This window comes from Sinocyclocheilus rhinocerous, unplaced genomic scaffold (assembly GCF_001515625.1).
Source record: "Sinocyclocheilus rhinocerous isolate Xijiao unplaced genomic scaffold, SAMN03320098_v1.1 scaffold416, whole genome shotgun sequence".
NCBI classification, from domain to species: Eukaryota; Metazoa; Chordata; class Actinopteri; order Cypriniformes; family Cyprinidae; genus Sinocyclocheilus; species Sinocyclocheilus rhinocerous.
Genome location: NW_015647952.1, coordinates 980,728 through 1,005,370, shown reverse-complemented (window position 1 = coordinate 1,005,370; position 24,643 = coordinate 980,728). Strand labels below are relative to the sequence as shown.

The window sequence follows — 24,643 nt, the reverse complement described above, 5'->3', positions numbered from 1 at the left end:
GCATACATAATACAACAAGGGTCACCAGAATGGCACCAGAGGGCTCAAAGCAAAAGGAAACGCTTCCTGAGACATACTGAGATACAGTTCTTGTAGAAGTGTGTAGAAGGTCGCCTGGCTGCTGATCTGAAACCAGTTTGACCATAGAAGACCAAGATTGGATGATTCCAAATGGAAATGGAACAAAAAGAGTGACGCCCCGAAGACTGGAAATACTTCGGATGAACCAATAATGAAGGGGTTTCCATGACTGCTAACGGGATCTCATGCACAAGCTCCACATGATAAAGGTTTGAAAAGCTAAGAAAATTAAAAATGAACCAACAAAAAAAGAAAGAAAAGAAAACAAGGCATGCACATATGTCAATGTTGTGAGGACACAGCAAACCTATATTGGTAAGTGCTTCTGTATTATGTTCACAAAATTCATATTTTCAGGGATTTTTTCTTCTCAACAGGTCTTGATAAAGGTCAAAATTTGTTTTAACAAACAAACGGTCACAATGCTAAAAAAACAAAAGTATCACATTTTAAACAGCAGGGCAACAGAGAGAACAACTAAAAGAAAGAAGGCAGAACACTGGTTTATGAATGGCCATCGTTTCTTGGCATAATCTGTCATATAAAAAAAGTTTTCCCCGTATTTAAAAAGCTTCCGTGCCAAATGGAGGTCATCGAAAAGCCTCTTTTTTTATATCATGTAGTGTTACAAAACAAACTTATTATTAGGATGAGAAACTGAGGTATACCTTGTCGAGAGGTTGGTGGTTATCTGACAGAAACTCTGAAAGCTTTCAGAGGAAACACGTGTTGATTTGGGTTGTATCATCACCCTTTCTGTTGATATCTGTACAGCAGCGTCACACTACACATTCAAAAAGCTGTTTCTTATTGGCATTACAATAGTCATTCATACGAACACATTAAATGTGTCTTTTTTTACATGGACGTTGCCCTTTTTTATACTGAAATGACATGAGCGCCGTGCGGAGGAGGAGTCTCGTTTACTCCTTGAATGGGAAAGTTTATTCTCCGAGCAGAGAAACGACAACAAAGAGGTTCGTTTTTGATGTCGGCTTATAATCCATCCGTCCTTACCAGAGTGCCCCGTGGTACTAGTTTATATATACACAACACATACAATAACGTAGCTGGCTCCAGGTAAACCTGTATTAAACCCGGATTCGGCACAAAATGCATTGTCTGCATTTGCTCCAGCCGTAAGTACAGGACGATTATCCAGCATGTCTGAAGCCAGCCGTCAGAACAGCAGTCCACCACCATCCCCAACGAATCTTTTCTGTTCGGTCAGCCCGCAATTCACATGCTGATATCCTCCAGTCATAGGCTGGACTCCTTAGGGGGATAGTCCACGTTGGTCACCATTGTTACAACGGTGACTATTTCCTCCGGGGCGGAGACGCTGGTCTGCCGCTGCATTTGGATCACACGCTCCTCGACGCATCCCGCGGAGAGACGCGCCTCAGCTTCATGGTCCCAACACTCCTCTATAGTCTCGCACAGCATGGCCAGACCCTGAGAGACAAATGAACGTGTTTTATATCAAGGATAATATTCACTTCATTAAAAGCTTCAGAGTAGCGGTGAGGTTTAATGATGATTACGTACCGGATGTTTCTGCCAGCACTCCCTGAGAGTGGGCCGAAGCTTTTTGTGGACCACCACCTCCTGCATGTCCTCTAGAGTGGGGTGTTGGCCCACCTCCTCCTCAAACGGAAGCATGTACTCGTCCACTGGACCTTAAGAAGAAATAAACAAACATCTCCTCAGGAAGTTCTACCATTGAGGGGTAACAGACGTTTTCAAACTAAGGTCCAGAGACCCCAGGGGTAAAAGGGGTACACAGAAAACAACACAAAAAGTTTTTTTAAAGAATGTCTAAATTTATGTTAACTTTAGACATTAGATAAATGTGGTAATGTAATCATATTTAACATTTGCTAAATTATTACAGTTTCATTTTTGATTATCAGCCCTAGTTTTTAATCATTTTGAGCAGTATAAAAATAATTTTCAATATTTTTTTTGGGGGGGAAAAGAATGTGTTCAGCTGTAAAAATGAAAATTGTGTCATCATTTACTCATTCATGTTGTTCCAAACCTGTATGACATTATTTCCACTATAGAACACAAAAGAATATATTTTGAAGAATGTTGGGAACCAAACCGTTTCTCAAAGTGTCTTTTTACATTTCACAGAAGAAAGAAAGTCAAAATCTGCCATCTGCTACTCTGTCATCCATTCAATCCCATCATGCACTGCACTCAATGAGGTCGTCACACATGATGACCCTGTCACAATAGTCCCTGAGGTCTGCTTCACTGTCCACACCTGATCAATATTGTTCCATTAGACCAGACACCAATAATCGATAATAGTGAGCTTACTGCACTTACAGTGACAGGCTTATTCAGGAGCCCAAGTGACATACTGGAAATGTGTTTGTGTGATCAGGGAGTGCTGCCAGACCAGATTAAACTCAAATGTCAATCAAATTTGTACTACAAAATAACTGATATAACTGCCCAGTTTGGTGTCAAAATGGTCTACGAGGAACAGCAGCTCACGCATACGTACCATCAGATGCAGTGCAACGGGCTGCCAGCTCCCACAGCACCAGTCCCACCGCATACATGTCTATCCTGAGGAAAGCATCTCGCTGGAAGTTGATGGCCCCTTCCAACACCTCCGGGGCCATGTAACGTCTGGTTCCCACCTGGAGCGCACAGAGAGACCCCCGTCTGGTTAGCATAACAGTTAAAAATGGAACATGTACATGTATATAGTATGCCTTGATGAGTAGTGAATTAAGGGCAAGGGTCCAGCTGCCAGAGAACTATTACAATAAAGTATATGATAATGTTTCAATGATCTAGATACACACCAACACTTGAACAAGCCAGTAATAAAACGCTGTATATGTAGTGGGGAACTACCAGCACTTCGGTATCAAGTGAATACAATAAAAAAGTATTGCTACAAGTGGTTCTACAATCTTTCTGCTAGCACTGCAGTCAATTCATTCATGGTTTAAATATGGAGGGCCCATCCAGCTGTGATTTACAGCCTAATAACAAAACAAAAAGTTGAATTTTATATTTGATTTCTTTTGTATTTAAATAAATTACTGAATGTTTACCTGAATACTTCAGACTGCTGTTAAAATGTGAAAAACTTCCATTTAATTTGCATCCTTGTTTTAATTGTTCTATTTGTTCATGATTTTATTACCACCTGTTTACCTGAACAATTTCTTGGAAAAATTTCAAGATTACTTAATTGAGAAACCCGTGAAGGCTACATGCCATGGTTTTAATTGAATTTGTTAGCATTTATATTACTATTTAACTTTTTGCACAAAATACTTTTTGTGCTCAATAGCATATACATTTTTGTTGAGGTATTGAGAAAGAAATTTCACAGCTGATATGGTATCGACTACTGACATTTTGGTGTCGTGACAAGTCTTTTATGTAGGCAGCACATTAGGTTTTGCAGATACAGCCTCTGATACACCTCCATAGAATCATATTCATATTTAAACACACTTTACAAAGCCAACCCTCACACAAAGGGCGGCACTTTACGATCAGCACAAAGCTTTAGAGGATCTGAACAATTGTCTTTCAACACTTACCTGCCCATGTGTGTCCCCAGCTGACTTTCCTGCCTCAAACCTCAAAGTCAGACCAAAGTCAGCTATACAGGCCGTCAGGTTAGACTTCAGCAGCACATTCTTGCTCTTAATATCTCTGTGCACATATAATACAATTTTAAGCAAGTAAAAAGGCTTAAAATTAGTGTTAATTTTGTCAGCTATTTTCAATTTTAGTCTTAGTCCTGTGTTGTGTTTGTTATGTCCTTCTTAGTTTTTATTATATTTAGTCAACCTTATCGTATTTAGTTTTAGTCAACTAAAAGTCTCAACATTTTAGTCTAGTTTTAGTAAAAGAAAATCTACCCCCGGTTTCACAGACAAGGCTTAAGCTAGTCCCAGACTAAAATGCATGTTTGAGCTGTCTCAACCTAAAATATCTTGCTCTGACATATCTTAAAATATGTCAGTGTCATTGTTCTGTGTCAAGATGCACCTGAAGAAAACCTGAAGTATTTTAGTCTTGTTTTAGTCAATGAAAACATGACATTTTTGCAATAAGATTATTATTAATTAACTGTAGACTTACAGCAGTATTAATTTTGGCAGCATTTTAATTTAGTCTTACTCAAATGTACATTTTAGTTATCATATTTAGTCAACCTTGTCCTGTTTTTGTTTAGTCAAGGTTAAGTCAACGAAATATATGAGCATTTCAGTCAGATTTTAGTCAATGAAATCTTATGCCGAGTTCACACTGCACGATTTTAGCCCGATTTTTCACTCGCCGACAGGTTTTGCGAAATCGCCGACAAATGCCCGACATCGGAGGCAAATCGGTGCTCGTTCACGCGAGTGACAATCACGCAGTGTGAATTATCAAAGACGCGATCTGAGGGAATCACTGACACGTCGCCGACGCCCGCAAAATATTTGGCATGCTATAATATCTGGAGCTGTCGGCGATTCACAATCACGCTGTGTGAAATGATTTCTGACTGAAAACTACATTGGCGATGACCTACAGCCAATGAGAGACAAGATACCGGGCAGATGGAAGTTCGGGGAGGAGTTATAGACCAGAATATCAGTATTTTAATAGATATATGAACAATTATATCATACAGAAACAAGCGCCTACATTTGCTTGACCAGCCACAACATCAGCATAACAGTTACTGCTAAATTATTTACCTCCAACTCTCTTTGCAGAACACCCAATCCCTGTTCCCTGCATCTCCCTCCTGCATAATCTGTTTTTCTTTTTCTCCTTGTAGCTGGAAATCTGCTCACAGACTATTTGCGGGCTGTATATATATTTAAAATAATTCCAGTCTCGCTCGAGAACGAGTCTGACGCATGCGGGTTCTCGCGTTATTTCCTTATCACTTCTTGCGTGTGTTTTGTTGTGAAACGTAGTTTGCGGACCAGACAGAGCTGTCGGCGATTCTTCCTATTGTGAAGTCATGCAGTGTGAAACCCCCTGTCGCCGATCCATCGTGCAATGTGAACACAGCAGCAACTGAATGCTACCCCAGATAGTCACGCAGTGTGAAAACAACGGCGATCCGAATAGTTTGACAATCGTGCAGTGTGAACTCGGCATAAGTCACATTTCTGTCATGCTGTATACTGGTTAAACTGATAAACATTTATTGTTGCTCAAAATTATATTTGTAATGATTGTTGTCATTTGAGAAATGTACTTTTGCATTTTAGGTATCGCACTTTCACCATTAAGCACAAATTAATAGAATGTGGACTCATAGGCCTACATGGTTTATTTTACCTCATCTAGTCTACTGATTTATTTAATGTTTTTTATTATATATATTAATACCAAAGATTTATGCACTCTCTCTATCTACATTATGAAAACTGGTAAAACAAACGAAAAATATTATAACAGTGAATTCCACTAATTCCAAATTGCAATAGCCTATTTCTCTATTAAAAAAACAGCGGTTGAGTAAGTGCATTTATTCAGCAACCACAATCACAAACAATACAGTCGAGATCTCATGACAGAACACAGACTGGCTGAGTGACGCTTTCATTTAGATCGTTAAGCTCCAGCTTGTTTGTCGCTGTTAAAAATAAAAAGTTTTTATTTTTTTGAATACATTTTAGTCTCGTCTTATTTCATCAATGAAATAGTCCGTTATCGTTTATTGACCTTATTGTCTTCTCATCTTCGTCTCATCTTAGTCATGGGAAAAAAGCTCATCAAAGTTTTTTCGTCATAGTTTTCGTTAACTAAATTAAAATTAATTAATTAATTAAGATATAAATTAATTGATAATTTATAAATTAATAAATTAATTAATTAAAATGCTCACAAAGATCCTTTCAATATGGTTTCAGCTGTTTTTGTATATACAATGAAAGTCAGTGGGGTCCAAAACTTTCACTGCATGGACCAAATAAAAAAAAAAAAAATCAATCCAATACAAATGTGTTCCCGCACAAGAAAATAAGTCATACAGTGTTTTCTCTTTAATATATCCAATGACCATAATCGTTGTTACAGAGTTGCACATTTCTAACCTGTGTGCGATGGCTGGTTTGTGGCCGTCTCTGTGTCCGGGGAAGTCAGAGTGCAAGTAAGCCAGGCCCCTAGCCATGGTTTGAGCAATGTGACACAGCTCATTCCACGTCACTACGTTTGCCTTTAGGTAGTCCGTCAGGGAGCCCTGCACTCAGACAGCACAGACATGCAGATCAATCATGGCTGTATATCAGCCTGCAGTGCAAAAAACTAAAACCTTTTCAACTCACAATAAAAGGAAAGAAAAGTATAAAATCAGCAATAACACTGACTGTGGATACTTTGGGTGCTACCATGTCACATATTTACTCTAAAATCTTGAATGATCTTTTGATGAAAATTATTTCTTTCGCATAATTGCATCCTACCAGGCATTAACATGACAAATAAAAATTTTTTCTTTTGTAATGTCCCTTGAGAACATATCAAATAGGCTTGCCGCGATATACGGTGTTGACGGTGATACCGGTGTTAAGCCGCAACACTGGAAAAGTGAGTTTGACGTTGTATTTTGTTGTTGCATTCAAGCAATTAAAGCCTAACTGCCGCTAATTCAAAAGTGAAAATAAAATGCGCACGGCGCTTTTACAAGCTATTTAAAAGCGAAGGAAAGCGAGGAAAAGAGACGCATTTTACTAAATCAGCAGCATTCAAAAAGCAGCCAATTATTCAGCAGCTGGGATTGATAATTTCATAATGCAAAATTAAAGTCTCTATTATGATGTTCAAAATTCATATAAATAAATAATAAAAAAATACTTTTTAAAGTTTATTAGCAACATTTGAAAAATAATATAGCACGCAATCCCAGCTGATTATGATAGCAGAAATTAATTTGTAAACTTTGAGAAACTAAAATAGATCTACAACGGTTCTGCCAATACTGTCCAGCCCTCATACATCTCCACACCTTTTCATGGTAAGCTGTGATGAGCCACAGCTCAATGTCCAGGTTACTTCCTCTCTTCTCTGCCCCAATGAACTGCAGAATGTTTTCATGCCTCATGCCAGGGAGATTGTAAATGTCATACTCGTTCTGCCATGACAGCTTGTCCTGAGAAAGACACAAAGTACATAGTTATTACAGCACACCGGCATGATGGGCAATCCCCTAAAAAAAACTGCACTCCATCAAAACGCTGTTCCACCAGTAAGTTGACAGCAGTAGGGCTGCTAACTGACCATTAAAACAATTGATACAAGTTACAGAGCTTTAGCTGACATTCACAGACAACTCAGATTATGCAAGTAAGCAGTAATTTACCAGAGCAAATTATTACAAGATTGATTGAAGGATGAGACAAATGATTTCCCTCACACCAAACTCTAAGCTGTGGAGCGAGACAGCTTCTGTTAGCTCCGTTTCTACTAAGGATGCACATTTTTATTTCATGACATAAATATTTATCTTTATATTTTTACACAATATTTAATTCATGTATATTTAAGGAAGGAAGTCTCTTATGCTCACCAAAGCTGCATTTATTTGATCAAAAATGGAGTAAAAACACTGTAACATTGTGAAATATTATTACCATTTAAATAATGATTTTCTATTGTAATATATTTTAAAACATAATTTGTTCCTGTGATGCAAAGCTGACTTTTCAGCAGCCGTTACTCCAGGCTTCAGTGTCACACAATACTTCAGAAATCATTAAAATATGCTGATTTGGTGCTCAAAGGGCCCTATCATACACCCGGCGCAAGGCGAGCTAGTTTCAGCCTGACACAGTTCTCATTTTCCTGTCCTGCACCGTGTTGTTTAAATAGCAAATGCATTCGCGCCCATTTCTGCGCCCATGGGCGTGCTGGTCTAAAAAAGAGGTGTGTTCAGGCGCATTGTTGGCACATTGCTATTTAGAGGAACTGAAAATAGACTGCGCCATAGACCAACTCAAACCTGGTCTAAAGTCTGGCGCAATATTTTTTCTTTGTTATTTAAAGAGCGCGTTAGTAATATGCGCCTATAGGCGGGTGCATCTGCACACTTTGCTTATTACACACACACAGGGATGCGCAGCAGCACACAAACATTTTTAAAAATGAAAAATTACATACCGCCATGTAAATAGCGAACGCGCCATGGCACGAGCGCAACTGGCTTTTAAAGGGGATGGGAGATGAGACTCTGATTGGTTTATTGCACGTTACGACCAAAAAACACCCATTACTCATTAAGAGAATAGGGACAACCCGTTTAGACCATGCGCCCGGGCGCGTCGACCTTTTTCCCGTCGTTAAACTAGCAAAAGTGGATTCGGACACGCCCTGAGTGCACCTGCACCGTGCGCTTTAGACCATGCGCTTAGATCGTTAAAATAGGGCCCAAAATCTTTTATTTGTATTATTAATGTTGAAAGAACTTGTGCTGCTTAATATTTTGCGGAAACAGTCATACATTTTTTTAGGAATCTTTGATGAATAGAAAGTTCAAAAGAACAGCAGTTATATGAAATAGAAATCTTTTGTAACATTATAAATGTCTTCACTGTCATTTTGATGAACTGAATGCATCCCTGCTGAATACTAAGGTAGATATGTGGGGGCGTGTTCGAACGAGCCGTTTTAGGTAGGTGTGGCTAACTCTTAACTTTTATAAAGAATATCTCTTTGGATTTGAGACTTTAGTCTTTGCAACTTTACAGATCTTCTTTATGCACCAAGAGCTTGTAACACTCTAAAGAGAAAGGAAAAAATGAAATCGCATCATATGACCCCTTTAAAAACAGCGCCGACTGAACACTGTTCTGTTCATATTCAGTTTAAAGTCATAGTTAATTAAAAAAGTTACAATATTTATTTGATAAATAAATAATTATATAATTTATGTATATTTAACTATATAAATATTAAACATTGACATATACAGCTTTTACAGGATAGGTTTGAATATGGAAGATGTATAGTTTCCTGTTCACATTCTGTTTCATACGATTGCATCATCTTTAGGGTTGGGTACCGAAACCCGGCACCGGTACCTATGTAACCGGTATGTACTAGAACCGAATCAGAAAGCAGATTTCGGTGCCTCATTTCGGTGCCATGCCTGAGCGATCGATTGAAATATTTGTCCTCTGGTTCTCCAAAACAGATGTAAGCAGCATCATCACCGGCACCGCATGTGAAAAAACATTTCCGACTGAGAAAATGCACGTGAACTCAAGTCAGAAAGCTCTAATAATACAAATCCAACACATATTTGTAGTAACGTTAGTGTCCATGTTGTTTTCACATTCTGACTTAAAAGCACAACTCGGGAAATGAGAGCATCTGAGGATGTTCGGTTTACTCAGTTACAGCTATAATAGCTATGCCTTTGTCCATATAAGGGATTTCCTGGAGGGTCATGAGTTCCTACTTCTGTGACTGGATATGTGGATTTTCTGTGCGAGGGCGCCCTCTGGCGTCCAGTATGAATGAAACAGACATCATGTGTTTATAGTGCTAATGGCCAATCCATAATTTTTGGGGGAATTTTTATTTATTTATTTTTTTTAACAAGTATCGGTTCAGGCACCGTTTAGGCACCGGAACCGTTTTAAAAGTATTGATTTGGCACCGGTATCGAAAAATAACCTAAACGATACCCAACCCTAATCATTTTTGCTGTCAAGTATCATAAATTAGAAATATTTTACAATACTCTCAAATTCAGTTTTGTTTAAATCACATTATGTGCTAATATTGTACATGCAGTGCACGTATATGTACTTCACAGGCCGACACATGGCTCAGCTCCACGTTTGGCTGTGTAATTGTTTAACAGGTTAGATTAACTCATCAGCTTTAGGAGCTGATTCTCTGGCCTCGGGTCCGCGTGGTACCTGAATGGGGAAAATCTTCACTGCCACATAGTCATTGAGCAGCTGAGCTTTCCACACACAGCCAAAGCGCCCCCTAGCTTTGATTTCCAACAACTGCAGAGGCTTTTGGACCAGGGTGGGAGACGGCGGCATGGGTCCAGGGTCCTGCAAGACAATAAATAAGGAAGTTTAAGCCATTGGGCTGGCTGAACAGAGCATCTGAAGGTGTAATAACTGCTGTAGACTTCATCACTATGGAGACCATCGTCATCCAGCTTGTTTCACATCGACTCTCTAAATCACAAGCTGGCAGTGCTGATTTCTGAACAACCTATGCAGTGCCATCACTAACCACCATAAGGTTATTTCAATAGGATGCGTGTACAAAGAAGGGCCATTCAAAGTGCCAATTACAGAAGGACACCGTTTGGAAAGAAGACCCTGGATTAACCCGTGACTCTTTAAATAAAACCTCTCTGTTACGTTGACTGCTGGTGCCACTGGTATGTTGTGATTCCCACTTTAAAGGAGTTAAGGGTTGGTTCATGCTAGATTTTATATTCAATTTCATATACTTCCATTCATATACATGCAAACGAAGGGGAATGGGTACACAAGCACATGCAAAGATTTTGTCTTCTGCTACACAATAAACTCTGACCTGAGAACTGGCATAGAGAAAAATTGTTTGACCAATAAAGGCTTAAAACATCCAAAATAACTTATTGGATGAAAATCAAACATGGAGGAAATTCTAATTTTGGAATCCTGTGTTATAGACACTACCATTTAAAAGTTTAGTGTTGGTTAGAATTTTTTAAATGTTTTGAAGTAGTCTCTTCTGCTCACTAAGACTGGGGAACTTTTTAAGAAGACAGTAAAACATAACATTTAAAATATTATTACAATAACTAAAATAAGTTTTCTATTTTAATGTTTTTACATTTTTTTATTTTATTTCTTTGATGACAAAGCTGTATTTGCAGCAGTCTTCAGTGTCACATGATTTACTCCAGAAATCATTTCAATATGCTGATTTGGTGCTGAAGAAACAATTATTATTATTATTATTATTATCAAAGTTCAAAATGGTTGTGCTACTTAATATTTTTGTGAAAACCGTAATACATTTATTCAGGATTCTTTAATGAATAGAAAATTATTTATTTGAAATAGAAATCTTTTGTAACTTTATAAACGTCTTCACTTTAAATTGATCAATTTAATGTGTCCTTTCTGAATAAAAGTATTAATTTCTTTCAAAAACAGAAAAATAAAATCTTAAAAACCCTAACATTTTTTACGTTAGTGTAAGACAAGTTCAAAACAACACAGTTTCAGTTCAGAAGAGAAACTGCATGAATTTAAGCCATTAATCACCAACAATAAAACGGTTACTATCGTAAAAAAAAAATTTTTTTTTAAGTAAAATGAGCACTTTACAATGGACCAAACCCATTGTTATAGGAAAAGGGAAGTGGAAAGAATGTAAGCCCAGCAGAAGACCTGTTCATTGCATTAGGATTGTAACACGTTGTGAGAACACTGAGGGGTCTCATATGGCCATTATAAATACTATTGTGACAGATACCATACCTTATGAAAAAACATGCAAATAATACTGGTTGTGGTGATGAGTTAAATGGGGTAAAGGTGGACCATGTCATGCAGCTGAACTGCATAAAGCCTGGACAGAAGGAGCTTATGGGAGTTGCAGTTCAGAGCTTGTTAAACATAATCCATAGCTTCTGTAAGTGGACCACAGATTTGATAAGCAGCTGACCTAGTTTGTGGGTGCCGTGAAAGACACTGGCATGCCATTACACCTTGAAGGCTTGAACCTTTCTGAACATGCCTTATGTAAGCAGAGACATTTAGTAGTTCATCTAAATGCACGAGTGCGCGCTCAAACCTGGTCTTACACCCAACATGACCTTTTCTGACCAATTACCCTTTGTCAGCAAAACACAATAAACTGTTTCCCGCTTATCAAATAAGCTAATCCCAATTATTCAAGTGAATCAGTGCAAGAAAGCAATATAGATGGCATCTGTAGGCACGGATCCAACCCCTGCCAGTGTGCTTGCTGTACTTGGCATACAACTCTCCAAACGCAAAGAGTGAATCCACAAATTTCACATAAAAAAAAATATATATTTTTGCAATATATAAATATAAATGCAATGCATAGTAATACATATAAAAATGAATAATAAATAAAAGTTTTTTCTAAAAAAAAGTACAGATATGTGTTATATAAATATATAATGTGTTTATTTATATAAGATAAAAATATATAAAACATTTAGAAATGTATATAAAACAACAATTTGTTTAATTAACTTAATGCCACACTGCAACACTTTCTTTATGGTCCTAAAAAACATTTTAATTTTTCTTTAATCAAATATAAGTAAAAATAAGCAAAATATAGCTGGAAGACAAATTACCCGATTACATTCTTCACAGGTGTCTTGTGAAATTCCCCTTAAAACTCTGTAACAACCTACTTCCCTTTGTTAGTCGTATGTGCTTGAATAGAGAAAAAGAGCTTCATTTGGCCTCCTTTTGAAACAAATGCCCAATAAGTAGGTAGGATGAAGAAAGACTGTCCACAGAGCACCTGCTGGATTGTGGTTTGGAGTTCAGGCAAAAGTAGGACAAATGCAGAACAGGCATGTTTTTATATGTGGCCTACATTTCCACCAACTGAACATGGGGGGGGGGCACGATTTTTCTGAACTGAGACTCCTTTGCATATGGATCTGGGTTGTTAACTAACTTTTTCCAAGTCCTCAAGGAAACAAATGCTGGAGAAAAGTACATCGCATGACTGTGGGTGGGAGGAGACAAGGTTAAAGAACAGAACATCCATCACGAAGAGAAGAAAAACATGAAACGGTGAGGACGCAGGCGAGAAAGCAAGTACTTCTGAGATGGCAATGCTTTGCTGTTACACAAACCGAGAGAGTCGACGCGAAATGAGGGAGAATGGAGGTACGGGAGGCACTGAGCTCCTGAGGGGGACGTAAAGAAAACAACCCTCAACCCTGACCTCACACACCTACACCCACACGGTTCAGGGTCATGTTTACTTTTCCATTTGCCTAAACGTCAGTCACTAAGCAGACACCAGTCATAAACATGACGACAATAGGTCTTACAGGAAGTGTTTGCCCCTGGGGCAGCGGCCGTTGATGGAGGTACAGACTGACATTTTTAAAGCATTCCTTTTCTAAAATAGAGAAAAAGAAAAACAACACAGGTAATTTAAGAGGGCTATCTGTCTATCCAGACGCCTGTGGCAGATATAGTATGTCAGAGTGCAGGTTACTGGAGTTGTTTGGTTTATTCAGTGCCTGAAAATAAAGAGACCAGTGGCAAAAGTCCAGTGGAGACAATAGTTTTGCATGTGACTCCCATGTGAAGCATTCATACAGGTATTTATTCATACCACTGATGTCCTTAATTTTCATTTCTCAGCCTATACTTTGAATTGGTGAACTGGTTTAAAAAAAAGATAATTTAAGCAATACTTCTTCAGATATGTTGTTTGCTTTCTTTTATACACAAACATTCTGTATCAATCAGGTCACAGTCAGTTTGTTTTTGAATTCAGCATACAAGGACAACTCAAAGACGCGGCTTCGTTATTTTGTGATATGTCAAATACCTTCAATTCAGACGTATTCATTCATTGATGGACATTTTTATATTGATTCATGCCTGAATAGTTTTTAATACATTGATTAAATTAAACCTTTTTTTATTAGGACTGTTAATAGGACTGTTATTAAGTCTACTATAAATATGTATGGAAAAAATAAGATTTATCTCACCTAACAGAAAGCCACCCTAAGGTCCATGACTGTTTACCAAGACTATACTTTAAGAAGAACGCACAGAATGCATCTGGGATAGCTTGAAAATTTGGGGCCTTGAAAATTTTGTGGGCTTTTGATCTCGTGAATTATTTACATACAGTAATTCATTTGGAAGACACATTTAGACCAAAGCAATACACAACGGTTTGCTGTAACAAATGGAAGCGTAGGCAGCATATATACAATGTAATGCAGAGCTAAATCCTTACAGAACTAAATGGACTTCTTAGTGCCAGAGTGTTTCTTATCAGTACTGGCACACAGGTTGATAAAAGCATCAATGTGATGTTTTGTATTAAACCTTCAGGATGGACTCAATCTCAAGAGGAATCAGGCAACAATCTTTAGCTCCAGAAACACTGAATGACCAGTTGATTTCCTTTACTTGGTCTTGGGCTGCCCAACATTACTGTTCAATCACCCTCTGGGAACACAAAGCGATTTAAAAAGGGCTTAAAAGGGCAATATCTTACACTTCTACAGCATTTTATTTCCCCCTGAGGTCCACTTATAATGTTAGTCGAGGTTTCCTGGTCTAAAAGTTAAATATCCTGGCCATAATTCAGTTTTTCCTGACCATTTTCAACTTTTTTTTCTAGCCCCAAGAAAACAGGCTGCTTTCACCGTTAGTGTGATATGGAAAGTGATTTCTGGAGAGAGAAAAAAAAAAAAAAGTATAATCTATATAATCACTATACCACTGCAGTTTTTCCTGACCATTTTCAACTTTTTTTTCTAGCCCCAAGAAAACAGGCTGCTTTCACCGTTAGTGTGATATGGAAAGTGATTTCTGGAGAGAGAAAAAAAAAAAAAACAGTATAATCTATATAATCACTATACCACTGCATTACTTGCTGGGAGGGAAAAATCCAGTTTTACAATACATGACCCTTTTAAAACTAGCAAGGCATTTTTATATTTTGCTCTTGTAGATTTATTTAGCTCAAGGACGAACATCTGTCAAGAAGCACATTCATGCAAATGTAAATACAGCTCAGGACTCATCAGGGAATAATCTTAGTTCATTCCAGTTTTTAAAAGCTTTGCCTCTCTGGCCAAAACTGCAAATGAGTGACGCAGAGACCCACAGCCTCACATCTTTCAAAGGTATCAAACCACTGATTTTTCATGTGTATTTTGTGTGTACTGAAATGGAGAATGTCCAAGGGGTGACACTGATGCAATATGACACTTTGCCATGAATCTTTCAATATGACTGCAAATGTTTTATAGGTTAAGTACAATAAAAGCACCTTAAGCTGTTCCCCATTCCCACATTCATAACATTCATCTTTGCATACATTTGCTGCATGCTTGGAGACGTGCATTTTTAACCTCAGTACTGCCATTTTACCATGCACCTAAATCAAGGGATCTCTGGCTGAATCCCCTGAATCAGAGAGGATTTCGTTTTTGTTATCCGTGCACTGAAAGTCAGAACATCACAGATTGATGAGGCAATGTGCAGGGATAAACGCAAAATAAAACCAGTGGGATATTATAGGAAAATGTGCTAACAAAAACAAAGGGGTGCTTTTGATATCAATGAAAAAAAAAAAAGGTTTAAAATGAGGTTCCAACATAATCTTGAAAAAAAATTTAAATAGATGAATGAGTCAGGCTTCTCTTACCTCTATCATTATATGAAAGGCGTGCTAGTTGAGGAAGGAAAGAGGAAATCAAGTGTTAGTTTTAGTTTAGCGTATATGAGATGGAAAGACGTGATGGGGAATTTAACGATTTCTTTAAGAACGAGTAAATGTGTTTCACTATTTTTTTTTAAGTTAAAATACTTTTTTCTACTTTCTTATACTTTAATGTGCAGAGAACTAAAAGTAAGGCATTCAGAGGTCGTTCTTGTCTGAAAACGTCCTGACATAGCAACATTTACTAAACCAATGGCTTGTGTTTGGGATGGGACAATCTATTTGTCCAACCAATGATTTGGGGATTTTTTATTTTATTTTTGCAATTCTGTTTGGTGCCACTTATGCTGTTAAAAGCACATGCTTCACAAGATAAAACAGCAAAGACTGATGCAGGTGTGGGCCTCAAGTAGATATTCCAATTAAACATCTTGCCTTATGTTTTTTTTTTTTTTTTTGACTGTGATTTTAACTTTGTGTAAGTGAATATAACTGGAAAGAATGAACCTTCAGCCCCAAGGACACCACTCAATGGTTGCCGCTTATACCTGAGGCCAAATCTGCATGTTACAGCAACTGCCAGACTTGAACAAGATTCTGAGAGACTTTACCAAATAAAACTGTCAACTAGGAACAATTCCGAATATTTCAAAAGAAAACACAAAAGATTTTAAAGAGTTCAAAGCAAAAGTTTAAAGAAAATCGGGCATAAATTGTTACCATTCAGGAAGTAAAACCGATCTGCATTCCCATTCATAGATACAATATAATATTGTACCCTTGACAGACAACCAACACAGGAACAGGAACACTTTAACCATGACTTAAAAACTAAATGACAATAAGAAAATAGTGTTTTCAGAGCTGTGGTGCAGCAGTTTGCACGTCTTCCCTCCCCATATACCAAAACATTTCCTGTCTAATGCAATAAATAAAAACACAAAGCACAAAAAATGTGAGTAAAAATAAAAACGGTGATTTAAATAAAGATAGATGTGGAATGAGTTTAGGCACATGCATAAGAGCTAAAATATGAATATATATATATAAAAAAAGAGGAAATTCTGCAAAATGCGTGCAGCTGCCTGAATGCCCTTTCCTTCCAGAAACAAAAAAATTCCCGTCCTCACAGCGAAGCCAAGCACTTAATGCGGTTAAAGCACACTGTGCTCTCTCTCCTGAGGGGCATGTTAGGTCTTGGGTCCTCGTAAGAAAACCGTTAAATAATCAAGAAGCTACTCTCTGCTTTCTAAATGGTATGAGACTCTAAAGTGGAGGCTGGGGGCCAAATGTTTCAAAAGAAGACATTATTTTTAACTACATGCTTTAAAATGGCCTGAGAATTGATGGGGAAACATTTCAATCAGAGCTATTCAAAACAATGTTCATGACAACTGCTAAGGGCATCATAAAATGATTCTCATCTATGTTGATAAAGTGGCCAATGTAAATGCACACAGCAACCACCATCAGGCCACCATGCACAGTTAAAGATGGGCCTATCTAAATGAGATGTATCGTGCATTTCCGGCTTGCAGTGTAAATGTTTATAAAGATCATATCAGTGAGTAAAAGAACTAACTGCCGAAGATACAGGAAGACAAGAGAGGAGTCTTTAACCAAATAAAAAGAGCAAACAGTAATAAATATCAAGTCAGACAGCTCTCACGTTACTCGTATTTAGCTTGAGCTGTACAAATAAGTTGTGAGAGTTTAGCTCATCTAGCTTAGCACTAAACACTAGAAAGAAAGGTTATATCACAAATGTAGCAACCACCCTGTAATAATAGCTCCTCTGAAAGTCAGAAGAAAGCTAAATGTTATTTATCAACAGACAGTGAGCAAGCTTTTGGACAGTAATGGTTTCATCACTGAAGAAGAAAGAGCACTAAAGGATTTTTCTGCACTCAAATGTCTTAGTCGATGAAACAGATTTTCAAAGAAATTACATTTCTATGCATTTCAAAACAAGCAGATTTATTTGTGGCACTTTGCGAAATGCCACATTTCCTGTCAACACGTTACAAAATCGTTTCTGGCAATCTTGCAATGTTTGTGACGCTGTAGAGTGACAGCTAGAGCCAAAATTCGGCTCGAATTCGAAATGATCGATCAAAACAAAAAGTACATTAGTAAATAAACTACCATTTAAATGATTGGGGCCAGTATGATTATTTTGCTTACTAAGACTGCATTTATTTGCTAAAAAATACAGTAAAAACAGTAATATTGTGAAATATTATTACAATTTAAAATTACTATTTTATTTTTTAAAAGGTTTTTTTTTTTTTATAATGACAAAGCTAAATTTTCAGCAGCCTTTAGTTTACTCTAGTCTTCAGTGTCACATGATCCTTCAGAAACCATTTTTCCCCTTTTCTTTCATTTTTCAAGATACTTTGATGAAGAGCAAGCTCAAAACAGCATTCATTTGAAATAGAAATCTTTTGTAACAATGCAAAATCTTTACTGTCACTTTTGATCAGTTTAATGTGTCCCTGCTAAATAAAAGTATTAATTTCTTTCAAAATAATAATAATAAAATTAATAAATCACAAAATACAGGGTTCCTACACATTTTCCATCTGAAAATTCCATACTTTTCCAGACTCAGATGTCCAAACTTCTCAGTAGATTTTCAGACCATATTTATTTATTAATCCCCTAATGTAAGCTTTTGCAGTGTCCCAAAGCAAATTGGGGGAGACCATATTTATTTAACATATATGATTCATTGAAGCTTTATTTTCAGCTTTATATTTGGTATTTAGTACAAGTCCTCTGTGTTTATTCATTGATTTTCTCGAAGTGACAACATACAGAGCCCCTAAAAAAAAAAAAACAGACTTTTGCATGCACACGAAAACTATTCACATGCGTATGGGAATTTTGTTCGAGTGCTTACGCATTACAATTTCTAGTTTTATATATACTATAACCTATTTCCTTTGTGCGTCACTGCCATCTTACTATGTAGAAAATGAGAGCATGGATGCACATGAATTAATAGAGATCTATTTGCTCAAAATTTGGTAAATAGATAATAACAAGGACTAATGTCCAATTTAATGCATCCTTTGTTGATGAAATGGGCCGATGGCACAATACGGCTGTGTGCTTTGTCCTATTTGCCAAGTTCAAGGGTCTATAAAAAAGACTGGTACTGTAAACAATTGTTCAAAATTTGCCTATATTTAGAGCAGTACATCATATTTCAAGGCCATAAGTCTGTTTGCTGATGGCGCAATCAAGCTCAGTTTCTGTGTGCACACAAAAGTCTGTATATTTTTTTTATTTTTGCAAACATCCTTTTAGAGGCTCTGTCATACAGTCCTAAGAATATCGTGAGAAGAAACCCAAAACCTGACTATAACCTGCATTTTTTAATTAATTCAGTCGTGTTTGACAATCATCAAAGAATCATTAAACAGCTGCCATGAAAAGATACTTTTTGTATGATTAATTTATTTTCATTAAATTCTTAATTTTCTATTATAGAAAACTAAATAGGGGCAAAACTCTGGAAATACAAATATTTTTCTATACTCTGCTTTCCTTTTTCCATACTTTTCCAGACCTGGAAATTACTCAAATCAAATTCCACTGCATACACTGCGTAGGAACCCTAAATGTTCTCTTGCTCCAAAACGGCTTTCTTTTTCACCAAACCCCCCCCCCCCCCCCCCCATGTTTCCATATCTCCTGCCCAACCACCTGTCAAACCCCTACAGTTTTTCTAGTTGATATACCATTAGGGAAGGTGCAAATGCAGTTTCATATTAACTAAGTGTTGTAATAGTCCATGAGGCCTTCTGACGGCTGTATTAAGAGCTAATAAAGTTCCCTACATATCAAAAACAAGTTTGGGCTGATCATGATACTCAATATCAGCAGCGCTATGGGGATGGTTCATCTGTCAGAGCTGGCCTACATAACCCTGAAACTCAATCGGGGAATTCCAAATGCTCACCTGACACTAAGGTAACCCTTTGTGCTACCACACAGACCATATATGAGCCCAGCACACATAAATGCATCTACTCTGAGCTGCTAAAGATGTCCTGCAAGGCTAAGGATAAACAGTAAGGATTTTTTTCACGTTGACCCAGCAGTTCAGATTTTGACTTCACTAGCTAAATCTATAAAGATCTATTGTGTAATTCAGAAGTAGATGTGAATCTCAACACTAGTCACACACAGGGGTAAAGGTCACCTGATTGCTCATGTCTTGTGTTATATTCTGTTATCTCGTCTTTCTGGTGGGAGAAGAGGGCACTGAAACACAACAGTGTCCTGACAGATCTAGTTTGATTTCAGCTGACAGTGTGTTTGAGCTTAAGTGAGTGTGACATTGAGCACATTAGATCCCTGAAATCACTGTCATTCACATCAACAGGAGGTGCTGCCCAGGGGAAATAACAGCTCCCAATAGCACCGTTTCTAGTGGCATGAAAATGTTCTGATACACTGAAACTCAAGAGCTACAGTGATAAGAGCAGATGGGTTTTGCAACATTGTGCTGCATGTGATTCACTGACATTAGTGTTTCACTTCAAAATATGGAAATACTTCTCTCATTTCACTAAAAGTGAATCAAAACACATGCATTAAACAGTAGAGATATCAATTTACCTGGGTAGGCACCAGAACAGGTGGATACGCCAGCTTGTGATGTCGATACATCCAGAAGGAGAGCAGGACAATTGCCGTGATGCCCATGATGGGCACGATGGAGTACAGAAGGGTACTGAACAGTGGTGGCTTCTGGGTGAAGGGGTTAGATGTTGCTAGGGAGAGAAGAAGAATGAGAGAGATCAGTACCGATCAATGCTTTTTAATAGGTGCACGATTACACTACTGTTCAAAAGTTTGGGGTCGGTAATATTTTTTACGAAGCCGTTTTTGCTCACCAAAGCTGCATTTAGTTGAACAAAATACAGTAAAAACAGTACTGCTGTGAAATAATATTATAACTTATAATCCAAAAAAATCTCTTTTAATATATTTGAATATATCATTTATTCCTGTGATGGCAAAGCTACATTTTCAGCAATCATGACATGACGTGATATGATCCTTCAGAAATCATTATTTGGTACCAAAGAAACATTTCTCATTATTAATGTTGAAAACAGTTGTGCTGCTAAATATTTTTTGTATTTTTCACAGAAATCTTTGATGAATAGAAAGTCAAAAGTGGTTAAAAAAATCTTTACTGTACCTTTTGAAAAAAACAAACAAAAAAAAAAAAACAGCAACAACAAGAACAACAAAAACAACTTACTGAACCCAAACTTTGGAACCAAAGCGTATATGACTAAGAATAACCGGGAATTGACTTTGAAAACGTTCACACAAGACACATTTCTATATTCTGTTATGAGCACTATTTACATTTAGTCTTCTGTCAGTTGTTTTAGCCGTGCAAATAAATCAAACAAATAAGGAAATATTTTGAAGGATTTCTCACATGTGCATATGACAGTTTTCATGTATACAAATATGCTTGCTTATTGTATTCTACCAGTTACGACTGTTACAATATACTGACATGATATAGGTCATGACATTTTTACAGATACCTATTTTGATCACTATATTTCTTAAATTATGAAGGGAACATTTCTAATTTCTCTGTAAATGAAAAAGCAAAGTAACAAAGTAATCAAAATCAGATTTCCTAAATGCACAAAATGTCACATTCTAAACTTTTATTAAAGCTTTTATATATATATATAAATAAATAGATAATAAAACAAGTAGATAAATAAAATAAAAGATTAATTGTATCAGGCACAACAAGCTGTTAATTATCAGTCCAGAAATATTGTAATTGCCCTCTTAATACACATATGCTATTTTGGAAACCCACACTATTACGATCTCTATTGGCTTAAAGGGGTCATATGATGCTGCTAAAAAGAACATTATTTTGTGTATTTGGTGTAATGAAATGTGTTTATGCGGTTTAAAGTTAAAAAAACACATTATTTTCCACATACTGTACATTATTGTTTCTCCTCTATGCCCCACCTTTTTGAAATGCGTCGATTTTTACAAAGCTCATCGATCTAAAAAAGCGAGGTGTGCTGTGATTGGCCAACTATACAGTGCCTAGTGATTGGACGAATACCAGCCACACCTACCTAAAACGGCTCGTTCTAACACGCCCCCACATACCTACGTCACTATTTGGGCGGCGTTATGCAACTCTTCCCAGATAGTGACGTAGGTATGTGGGGTGTGTTAGAACGAGCCGTTTTAGGTAGGTGTGGCTGACTTTTAACTTTTATAAAGAATATCTCTTTGGATTTGAGACTTTAGTCTTTGCAACTTTACAGATCTTCTTTATGCACCAAGAGCTTGTAACACTCCAAAGAGAAAGGAAAAATTGAAATCGCATCATATGACCCCTTTAATAAGTGACATGAATGTGAAAAGGGATGACATCAGCATTTGACAGAATGACTTCAGCTTGCATTAGCATTACTAAGCAGAACCTCAGATGAGAGTTTGCTCCTAATTCCCTCAAGAGGAACACAACAGATGACGGATGTGAAGTCTAGCACACATCTTCTATACGTCGCATTAACGAGATACACGGTGTACGTTGAGAATCTCTCACTGCATAATTATTTTATGTCCCACACCTTTTGAACTCGCTAATTGCATTTCTTTCACAGCAGCCTTGAAACAAGGTTGGTTTGATTCCCTGAAGGCTGCTGACAGATTCTGCCTTATGCAAACAGCTTTATTCCAAAGCACATGCTTCTATGCAAATGCAAATTCCTGTTAAGAGCGGTTCAACGGAACTGCACGAGTGTGCGCTTGAGGGAGAATAGCACGCATGCTTAGTCAGTGCACACGGTGGCCCTTGGTTTCTCTGCATCTAGTGCCAGAGATCGGATTGGGCCATGGCTGCTGGCCAGAGATGCAGTGATCCCTTGGTCTTATGTTATAGCAGAGCTTTTCCCATTCGCCTGGGCTGACCACAGGACCATGTGCGTGACCCACCCGGTCGAACTTCAGCTGAACCCGTATTAGCTTCGGTCCAGCAGAGAGAGATCTCATTCATGATGCCATTTCTTCTCTCTCGTGCCAGCTATGGACTTGGAAGTGGGTTAAGGACTCTGGATTAATCCACAAGCACAAGAAAAAAAAAAAACACAGACATCCACCCCCAACAAACCCACTCTCATCCAACCCTACTCCACCCTTCCCCCACTCAGCCGGCAGAATGGTCACACGCAGCCGTGGGGCATGAAAGTACCCGGTTACAAGGTCATAAAAAGCACACAGCTCCATGCTCGCAGAAAGCGAATTCTGAGAAACTCCAGTGTGCTTTGTGCAACTCTTCATGTCCCTGTGGGTTTTTGCATTTCATATCAAGATCATTCCATATGGAGTGAGTCAGTGCTGGAAATAGACCCATTACGTAAGCGCGAGTGAGACCCCCCCACCCCGCTACTGAAGTACTGAAGACTCTTATATCCACCGCATTTGCACTGATACCGACAGTTGTAGTGTCAAAACTCATCAGGCGGAGCGCAACCAGTAGTGCACGCAACTAAATCGGGCCATGTTTTCAAGAGACCGTGGGCAGATAATAAATCACGATTGCTGAAACGTACAACTGCCCCCCTGCAGGGAGCTGAGAGCACTGGGCCAGTAGATTAGAACCGCTGGGTCTGTATTCGCTGACATGCCTCCATCCCTCATTTAGTTAAGAGGATGTTGATGTCAGTATTTACTCAGGAGAGATAAAGCGACCAGATCAGCCTCGGTAATCTAAAAGACACGGTCATCTCTGGGGCTGCGAGAGCACGTTACGCTGTTGAAAGCCCAAAGACAGCAAAGCAAACTGATGTCTTCTATATGATATATGCCACGATCTTCTAAATGTTTCATTTTAGGATGGATGGATGAAAGCCAAACAGCTCAGAGTTGCCAAATTACAGAATCGCTCAATATAGATGGCTGTTCAGAAGCCATGCTCATGTTCAGTTTATGTATTTTGAGGATCTACTGCAGCGGATGAAGATGGTTCAAAATCGGTAATGTTACGCTTAGACATTTCAGAAGAGAAACATAATGTAAAACTGAAGTACTGCTATTTATTCAATCACTCTGTTCCCAAATGCTCATAAAAATTCAACATTATTCAGCATATATTCAACAATTCAGCCTTACAATTTGGTTTAATGATGCTAAACTTAGTAGGCCAACTTTTTGTAAAATATAAAGTTGCCTTCCATTTTTATGTACAACAAAACTGATGGGAACGTATGGTTTACTTAAAGGTAAGAATAATAATAATAAAAAAAAAAAAACAGATGCGTTTCTCCCTCTAAAACACCTTGCAAACATTCTGATAACTTTTACAGCTACTCCATGATTATTTTCAAAAAAAGATATGAATACGAGCCAATGTATAGAGTAACTAACAGAGCTTTTGTCAGTGGTGATTTGGTGGCTGGGTCAAGATAAGCATATCTTTTTATCAAAGAAATATAAAATTATCTGAACAAAATGAATGAATAAATCCAAGTCCCTAACATCTTTTGATTAAAAGCAAATCTGTAATTTGATATTTCAGAATCAATTGTTAAATTCAAGGTAAAACTATAGAAAGAAGGCACAATTAACTAACTGGAACATCTATTCAAACGCTAAATTGCACACCCATGAGATACTATCAAACTCAAATAGCTCACAGAAACCGAACCTTATCAATGTCACTTTCTTAAAAGGATATTGAAAACAGACCAAAAAACATGCAGAACCAACTTCAGCTGCAATATTCCAACAGGAAATAATAATGAACATTTACACCATAACACTTTAGAAAACCAGTACCTAAAGCCAGTTAATTTTATATAAACATCATAACATTGATAAAGGATGTTAAATATCATAACACACCGTAATAGAGAAAGTGCATACATTGTAAGTGGTCTTCCTAATGTGCATGATTTAATTAAAGTTTTTCATTAAAGTCCATAAATAACATGTAGCACACAACACTGATGTACAGACTCTACATGCACTTTACAGTTACACAGCACATATGCATTGAATTGTAGCAGAAAAAAGATTGCAACACAATTAATTCAGGAAATGAAACACATTGAAAAAAAAAAAA

The 24,643-nt window shown here is 37.5% G+C and overlaps 1 protein-coding gene across 4 annotated transcripts in view; it reads right to left on the bottom strand.

Annotated features, from left to right (window-relative positions):
• Window positions 1-391: 391 nt before the first annotated feature.
• The window catches only part of acvr2aa (activin A receptor type 2Aa), a 46,296-nt gene continuing 22,044 nt past the window's right edge, over window positions 392-24,643 (bottom strand). For 2 of the 4 annotated variants that reach the window (XM_016513881.1, XM_016513883.1), the window contains exons 4-12: window positions 20,134-20,288; window positions 15,487-15,510; window positions 9,993-10,136; window positions 7,076-7,219; window positions 6,165-6,310; window positions 3,660-3,774; window positions 2,600-2,738; window positions 1,630-1,760; window positions 392-1,536 (exon numbers count right to left, since the gene is read on the bottom strand). In XM_016513881.1, the coding sequence (XP_016369367.1) occupies window positions 1,342-1,536; window positions 1,630-1,760; window positions 2,600-2,738; window positions 3,660-3,774; window positions 6,165-6,310; window positions 7,076-7,219; window positions 9,993-10,136; window positions 15,487-15,510; window positions 20,134-20,288 (1,193 nt within the window). In that variant the 3' untranslated portion in view covers window positions 392-1,341. The remainder of the gene's footprint in view (window positions 1,537-1,629; window positions 1,761-2,599; window positions 2,739-3,659; window positions 3,775-6,164; window positions 6,311-7,075; window positions 7,220-9,992; window positions 10,137-15,486; window positions 15,511-20,133; window positions 20,289-24,643) is intronic. The other 2 variants (XM_016513882.1, XM_016513884.1) reach the window with 1 other exon arrangement.